Source organism: Pelmatolapia mariae, linkage group LG4, assembly GCF_036321145.2.
Source record: "Pelmatolapia mariae isolate MD_Pm_ZW linkage group LG4, Pm_UMD_F_2, whole genome shotgun sequence".
In the NCBI taxonomy this organism is placed as follows: domain Eukaryota; kingdom Metazoa; phylum Chordata; class Actinopteri; order Cichliformes; family Cichlidae; genus Pelmatolapia; species Pelmatolapia mariae.
This window is the reverse complement of record NC_086230.1, coordinates 7271171-7279634: the sequence shown is the minus strand read 5'-3', so window position 1 is coordinate 7279634 and position 8464 is coordinate 7271171. Positions and strand designations below refer to the sequence as shown.

Below are 8464 nucleotides of genomic sequence, written 5' to 3'. Positions count from 1 at the left end.
CTGAGCATAAAATAGATAGCACAGTGGCACAACAAGAAGGTCCTGGCTTTGGCCTTTCCATGCAGGGTTTGCGTGTTTGTGTGGATTTTCTCCGGGTACTCTGGCTTCCTCTCACAGTCCAGACATGCAGTTATTGGGATCAGGTTAATTTGAAAATGGTGATAGGTGTGAATGTGAGCATGAATAATCTCTCTGTGTTAGCCGTGTGACAAAATGGTGACCTGTCCAGGGTGTACCCACCTCTCGTCTTATGGCAGCTGGGATAGACTCCTTGCCCCCCATGACCCTGACTTGGATAAGCAGAAGAGGATGGAATTAAAGTACATCTACATCCATAGATGCTCATAATGTCCTTAAAGGGACTTTCGTAGTCCATCCATTCTCTTATGCTTATCCAAATCACCCAAAGGGAGCATTGTTTTACCAGTTGGCATGTTTTCAGATGTCTGCTGCTGTATTTTTTAAAGCCCTGCCCCCATTTCTTCTGGGGGCCGGGATTTCCTTTTCCCAGGTCACCATAGTAAATAAAAATGCTTCTCAGTGACTTGCCTGGTTAAATAATGAATTACATTAATGTGATGTACTATCTTTTTGTACAAATTGGTCTTGCACAGAAGTACAGCCCCGCTCTAGTTCAACTTCAGTTGATGTCTCTTCAACACAAAACTGATCTTTTGAACATTTTTGGATTATTTGATAGCTTTACTTCATTTTGGAAGGTTTTTAGCTAATTTGAAGATCAGAAATATACAAAAAGTAGCTTTTAAGCACCTTGTATTTTTTATTGATTATATGGTGATTTATGATACAGGGTTTCTTTGAGCATCAGGGCTGTTGGTTAGTTGGTAATCCTGGATGGATATTTTCTTTATTACTGGCAGATCTTCCATCCCTCGTTTCACTATACCCGGCTCGCAAACATTATCAGTGGGGTGTGTGATTATTGATCACACGATGAGTTTCTGTTGTTTATTTTGGTATACATGTCGGTCTGTTAATTAGACTGAGCTCAATGTTTTGATTGTTTTTCCTGTCTTGCTTCTGTGGATCACCTGTGTTTCCTGGATTCAGTTGGCCATCAGTCTAAATGAAGAGAGGTTTGCAGGATTGGGTCCCGAGTATGACTGACTGGAGCACAAGAGCAGTGAGGCAAATTATAGGAGTGATTTTCTATAGTCTGTGACACTTTATGAATATATGGATGAACAGTACCAATATTATAGTTACCCACAATCAAAAGGCATGGCAGCAGGAAGAAGGATTACTTTTGAGAAAAACAAGGACAATCCAGACGAGTAAAAACTCATCATATGTGCATATCTCAAGATGATGTGCACCATGTCCTCAAAAAGTCTGAAGAAACTGGACAAGTGGAGGACAAAAGAAGAAGTGACGGGACTAAAAACCCATCTACAGCAGATGAACAGCATCTGGAAGTCATGTCCTCAAGAAACAGGAATAAACCAGCAAATACTAAAGCACAGTTCTGTGCATTTGAACCTGTGGCGTTGTGGATTCATGTCAAAATTGATGGATTTATGAATTCAGAAAAGTACTATCAGAGTTTGATCCACCATGCAATACCATCTGAAAAGTGTCTGATTGGTAAAGCCTTCATTTTTTCATCAAGGCAATGATCCCAAACACACTGGCAATGCAGAAAAAAGACCTGGATAGAAAATACACAGTGGAACACTATCAGTCATGATCTGGCTTTTCCAGAGCCCAGACGAACTATTCCTGAAGACTACTTCAAGAAATAACAAGAAAGCTGCCTAAGAGAGTTCAGGCTGTGTTGGAGGATAAAGGGCCTCACACCAAATATTAACTCTCAAGCGCACTAAATTGCGCAAACTCTGTTTTTGCCTCATATACTGTATTTGCATGTTTGTTTGCGCTTAAATGGCTGCACCTATTTTATATTTTCCTAACAAAACATGAAGAGATGAGGGGTGGCTCAAGAAACGAAAAAAAAAACCAACAAAAAAAGAAATTACTGACAGGATTTAAAATCATGAAGCCAGCCAACCAGAAGATGGCGCTATTCGGACACAACACAGTCAAACTAAAAGCCCTTGTAAAAGACCCGGTGAAGAAGACCAGACGTCAAAGAAGAAAACGAGAGGACGTGACTGTCTGAGCGACTGAAAATGGCTTTGAGGGCATGTTTGAGAACCAAGCCGGGTTTAACAGGTAAGTTTGGGGGGAGAAAGTTTGAGTTTGAGCGTTTCTATTTCCTAAAAAACACCGAGCTCCTGCTGCCGACGGTGCGCTGCAGAAACTGGAGCAAAGGTCGCAGCACAAAGTCTCCGTACATGTCTCTTTGTGTCGGTGTGTGCAACTCCACTCACCCACAACACGGGAGCTGAGAGGGAATTACATACGAGGCTAAACGTGTAAAGAAGAGTGTGTTTGTTATGTGCTGCATGCCAACTGTTAGCTTCAGCTGTCTGTCACAGAGGCTCTGAAAACAAAAGCTCATAAGAAACATTTGTTTTTCTGTTCATTAGCGAAAGAAAAATATATTTTCGTGCATCATTTCAACTTGGATCTCTTCAAACTATAAAGATGACTGCACATTGATACATATTATATCAAATTCTATAATAATTATGCTATATGGCTGTAAACTATCCTTATGTTTCCTGTCTTTTGAATGTGTGTGTGTTGCTACTTTGTGACCGATGTCTTTGAACTGACCCAGTGTGCTGTGTGTTCCTGTGCAGGTCTTCTGTCCCAGCTCTCCTCCTGCAGCAGTCATGGTGCTGCTCGCATGTCTCCTGCCCTTGTTGCTCAGCGGAGGAGCAGCTCCACCTCACAGAAGATCAAAGTGGATTTTGACCAGCGCACAGGTGAGCATTTTGCTAATACAGACTGTGCAGGTGAAAGGATGCTTTTTAAATGAGACATGAAGTACAACTGTAAGTGAGTTGCTTCTAGATATGTAGGAGAAGGTTATGTAAATACAGCTGTGTGTGGAAAATTCAGCTGGCTCTGCCAGAAAGTCTCTTGTCCCACAGACTCTAACTCCCCCGTCTTTAACCTCAGTTGGCGCATGAGGCAGTTCTCCAGCTGTAGCATGTTCAGCTCAGAGCTGAGCGAGCACTACGATCACCAGGGGGAGTTGGAGTCAGTCCGCTGGACTAGAAGTAGCCAAATTACATCAAGGGCAGCCACAACAGAAATACTCTGACTGGTAACAGACCTGTGACTCACCAAAGCTGCATTATAATGAAATTAAATAAAAGTTATTATCCAGTATAAAAGGAGCATTTTTAAAAGCTGAGGCGCGTAGCATGCTTAGAGCAGCGTGATAGATGATGCAAAAAAGCAACTGTTTGAATATTTAAAACATCAGTTGTTGATTCTCGAGGCTATTAACCAACCCAGGGAGGTGTAATACACTTCCCTGGGTTTCTTCTCCATCAGAAAAAGAATGTTAGTATATTTATTATACTATAATAAATATCATCTTATATAATACCCGCCTCCCAGTCTGACTGCGAGGAGACAGAGGAGGGAGGGGCAAAAAAATCCTGCCAAATAAAATATGTGGATCTGGTGCTGTGATGACTGACTGAGCCCATAAAGTCATCAGGAAAGTGTTTGCTTAGGTTAGGAGCTTCTCTCAGACTTTTATAGGGGTGTGTGTGTCATTGATATTGATAGCCGCAGTGCCGTGTAGAGTGAAATCTAATAACGTGAGTGATTAAGTAGAAAAGAATTTATCAGTGTGGTGGCCCCCAAAGCCCCTCCTCTCACCACATCCAGAGCAGAGCCAAGCCGCTGGGAGACCGCTGAGGTGAAGATAATGAGTTTCTCACATCACTGTCAGTCCAATTAAAGTGTTAAAGCAACTTAGCAGGTGGATACATCCGTATAAATCAATATCGTCTCACCCCATTGAGTTAATTAGTCGGATGCAAAGTGCAGCAGGTCGGCGATCGCTCAGGTTGTTTGTCTTTCCTCTCAGGCAGTGAGACCAATCACTAATTTGAGTTTAATCCAGTGTGACCTCAGCTTCCGTCATCAGGAGACACAAAGCATGCAAAATCTCCATCGAAGGTTTACTGACACAGCAGTCACTGCAGCATTCAAGTGAATGATCATCGCCTCTGTGTCTCTGCAGGTGTGGCAGTGATGCGCATGCAGAGTCCTCCTGTCAACAGTCTTAGTTTAGAGTTTCTCACTGATGTCTGCATCGCTCTTGAGAAGCTGGAGATGGACAAGAGCTGCAGAGGCCTCATCGTCACCTCGGTACAATTAAAGCAACTTTGTGCAGATGGACTAACATTTGTGTTACAGTGGAGTCTTTCATGTTTACAATTCCACAGCCGAAGTTTGACATGTACCTTAAGCTATGGTTTGCCCTCTGAGTGTATTTTGAGTTAACTGTGCTGTTGTTACTGTATAATGACAGTTTATCCAGCAGGTTTAGCTTCTCGATGTGTTTTACCCTGAAATCCAGAGCCAGCCCAAGGTGTTCTCAGCTGGACTGGACATCCTGGACATGTATGGGAAGAGTCCAGAGCACTGTGCGGAGTTCTGGAAAGCTGTGCAAGAGATGTGGCTCAAGTTCTATGGCTCCAACATGATCACTATAGCAGCAGTCAATGTACGTATAGAACAACCCAGCACCTACCTCCACACTGTCTGTACCTCACACAAGGACAGAGTGGTGCATTCTGGGGGGGAAAAGACACTGAAATAAGCATGTGGGCTTCTCGTTACTCTTCACCCAGGGCTCCAGTCCTGCAGGAGGCTGCCTGCTGTCTATGACATGTGACTACAGAATAATGGCGGATAACCCTCGTTACAGCATCGGTCTCAATGAGACCCAGCTCGGCATTGTAGCACCTTTTTGGTAAGAAATTACACCAGCAGTAATTACAAGAATAATTCATAGTAACAGTAGCAAGGTAGAAACCACAATTTACATGCATTAGTCTCATTTAAGCTCAGTGAATGCGAGAGATTTGCCGCTCCTTATGCGGTTAGCTTGTTCCATGGTTCTCCCGCGCTGTAACGCTGCTGCTCATGTTGTGGAAATAAAAGTCTTACTTCTGTTCATCTTTTTGAATCGGGATCTGTATAATTTTGTGCCAAAGCCCCTAAAACCAATACAACTTCTCAGTTTAAAAACTTTAATTTTGTGTTTTATTAACATTTCACACCCATCCTTTTTTTTGTCTTGTCACTGTAAAACTACTCCTGCAGGTTTAAGGACACAATGGTAAACACAGTCGGACATCGGACCACAGAGATGGCCCTACAGTTGGGGCTGCTCTACAGCCCTGCAGAGGCCTTGAAGATAGGATTGGTGGACCGGTTGGTGCCTGAAGACCAGGTCCTCACTACAGCCACAGAGACCATGACCAAGTGGTTGGCTATTCCAGGTATACTAAACATCATACTGCACCTTAAGCTGTCCACTCTAGTTATACTTGTCATTTTTCCCACCTGTGGTGCTGCAACTTGGTCTGCACAATATGTTCATGTGTATGTCAGGTTATTGCTGCCAAAAGATTCACCCGAGTCAAAATTTCTAATCTTTTTTATATTCAAAATAAAATAAAATTTCAACAGCTTTTTAGTCATTAAGTCATTTGACCACATTTTGAAGTCAAGGTAAAAATGTACATAAATCATGAAAATAATCTGACATTGTCGGGGTGAAATAGCTTTGACCCTGCTGTAAGCTTCCACTGACGTTCTCTTCCTGTAGCGGCCGCTGCTCTGCTGCTGATATGTGGCATAATAAACTTATAAATAATAAATAATAAAACGTAGAACAAAGTTTAATAGGTCGTCCTATTATCTCAATGCCTGCTGTGGTTTTTTTCAGTCAAACAGATGTTAGATGGAAATGTGTGATCACCTCTGTAAAATCAGAAGTTTTGGCACATTGAAGTTTTGGAGCATTCAGATGGTTAATTCCACGGTCTTCTCAAGGTCGAACTACAATACTCTAAAAAACAAAACAAGAGCTACATCTCTGAGACTACAGGCTCAGTTAGCATGTTAAAACTTGTCAACATTTCAAGACCAAACAAGCATGACTCATTTCACACCATAGTGGAAATGTTTGATCGGAAGTGCCATTATCCCTTCACAGCAGCAAACCTACAACAGACTTGCTAAGAATGAAAATAATCGAGGTTTTGCAGTGGCCGCGTCAAAGTCCAGACCTCAGCTTGATTGAAATGCTGTGACCTTATGAAAGAATTCCCCCCAAACCTCAATGAACTGGAGTAACACCATAAAGACAAACGGGCCAAAATTCCTCCGATGATGTGAGACTGAAAGTCGTGCAGTCAATAATGACTTTATTGCTGTTCAAGGTAGTTTTGCAATCTACTGCATCATGGGGTGTAAAACCAGAGTTCCTGCACACTATTAAAGACAAGGAAATTATCTTTTATTTAAAGTAGATTTGTTTGGGTAATAAAATTGCAGGTAACATTTCCAAGGCAGGTAGGAAAACAACGAGCTGTTAACATTGCTTTTAAAATTATTATGATTTCTTATAATTTGCTCTTTATCAATGTATGTTTGTTTTAAGGTGAGGTGCCATGAACTCGCATGCTAGGGAGATGTAACCTCGTACCTCAGAAGTGTCGATATGGGTGTATTACCATCTTTACAGCAATATTTAGTAGATCCTAGTACTTGGGAGGATGTGCAGGAGGCAGAAAAAGAGCATAAGCTTTCAGCACCTGTTAGAAATGTCACATAGACACACAAGACTGAAATGTCACTTTCCCACATAAGAAATAAAAGGTGCTCCACAATAGTGCTGCAATTGAATACTTATATTTTGCAATGAATTCAAGCCCATGTCAGTGTTCCTAGAAGAAATTGTATATTAATGCACAGCAAATGTAAAGAAAGTCCTTACATGTTAATTTGTTTCATTTGCAGATCACGCCAGACAGCTCACAAAGTCCATGATGAGGAAGCCAACCATAGACAAGCTGACGTCTAACAGAGAGGCTGATATCAATAACTTTGTCAAGTTCATCACCAAGGACTCTATTCAGAAGTCACTGGGGATGTATCTGGAGATGCTTAAAAGAAGAAAGGCTTAGAGAGGGAAAACATATTTGCACACTAGAGGGACTTTGTAGCACCAGTTACAAATGTGATCTGACATTAAGCAGTGAGTAGTCTGCATGTTTGGGGGATAAAACACGTAGCATTTACACCTCGAGGTTTTAAAAAAAAAAATACATGAGGTTAGGGTGTGACTTTTTGTTTTTGTTTAAAGAGCCGTACACTCAGGCAACCTGCCAAGCCTTCTCCATCACTCAGCATTACCTGCAGTATGGTTACGTAAGCAAACTGCTAATTGTTGCAAGAGAAAAGTCTCAGTCACAAAAGTTGCACATATGAAGAACTGTAACAGCAAATCTGACCTTTAGTGCATCTAAATGTGGCAAAGCCTTTGTCATCTCTAACAAATGTTTGGTTTTTACTGTGAAATATCAGAATAAATGGGTGGATTCATACATTAAATGGATTAAAATGTGTGGTTCTCATTCATTATCACTGTAACTCAGAGGTCTCTGCATTCAAATGACAGTTGAGAATGTTAAAAATTCAGTGTACAACCATATCAAAATGAAATGCGAGATCTTGCATTCTTATAACAAGGAGCATTTTTCGTTCTTTGTTAGTGTATGTTCGTGTTTTAGAAAATTGAATCAATATACAACACTATTCAAAAGAACCTGAGTGTCAGCGTAACACAAGCGGCTAAACTTCAGGGATACCTGTGTGCAGTGTCTCCACACTCCTTCACTGTCACATCCTGTGTGTGACAGACATGAATGACATCTGCTTTGGTATTCCCTTTTTTCTTTGAGCACTACATTTACACATTTAATAGTTTTACTTTTAAATGTGTTTGGATTTTTCAAATGTGTGAGTCGTCTACTAAGCCTAAAGCTATAAGTCACTAATATGACTACTGAAAAAGTAAATGTTCTTTCTTGTAAAGAGATGAAATCAGCACGTGTATTGACTTTAATATTACATCCTCGGGGGAAAAAAAGGTTAAGTATTTTGCAGCAGCTGGGTGTTGAACTACAAACCTTACAATTAGTAGAAGACCTGAACTATGGCAACCCCAACTGAACTGCGGTTCAGCCAGGACAAGCAGTGCTTGCCTAGTCAATTATACCAAAGCATAAGTGATCTCTGTAAGTTCCATGCTTCTACATCACTGCCATCTTGAGGCTGCAGTCAGCTGTTGTCACTCAAAGCACACTTCTCTTGGATGCTATTAGAAACTCTAGTGTCTCTATTTCCCAGGTGTCCGTCTTGCTTTAGCTTTTTGTATGCAGACAGCCTGATTTTCCATTTCAGTGTTTAAAAATCCCAGGTTAACATATGTAGTGAACACATTCCAGCTTTACAGGAGTAACTGAAGATAATTGGAAAATAATCTTTAATTAATACATTT

General features: G+C 41.1%; 1 protein-coding gene across 1 annotated transcript; it reads left to right on the top strand.

Annotated features, from left to right (window-relative positions):
• Nucleotides 1–2081: 2081 nt before the first annotated feature.
• Nucleotides 2082–7513, top strand: eci1 (enoyl-CoA delta isomerase 1). The gene is made up of 7 exons (XM_063470467.1): nucleotides 2082–2193; nucleotides 2727–2852; nucleotides 4130–4257; nucleotides 4469–4615; nucleotides 4743–4864; nucleotides 5218–5396; nucleotides 6922–7513. Exons 1-7 carry the CDS (start codon nucleotides 2151–2153, stop codon nucleotides 7086–7088), a joined length of 912 nt encoding a protein of 303 aa, XP_063326537.1. The 5' UTR covers nucleotides 2082–2150; the 3' UTR covers nucleotides 7089–7513.
• Nucleotides 7514–8464: the final 951 nt, after the last annotated feature.

What these genes read in the sequence shown, in the direction of transcription:
- eci1 (XM_063470467.1), top strand. Translation starts at nt 2,151, where the DNA reads ATGGCTTTGAGGGCATGTTTGAGAACCAAGCCGGGTTTAACAG. An exon ending in GGATTTTGACCAGCGCACAG is followed by an intron (nt 2,853 to 4,129) that starts GTGAGCATTTTG and finishes GTGTCTCTGCAG; the next exon opens with GTGTGGCAGTGATGCGCATG. An exon ending in TCACTATAGCAGCAGTCAAT is followed by an intron (nt 4,616 to 4,742) that starts GTACGTATAGAA and finishes CTCTTCACCCAG; the next exon opens with GGCTCCAGTCCTGCAGGAGG.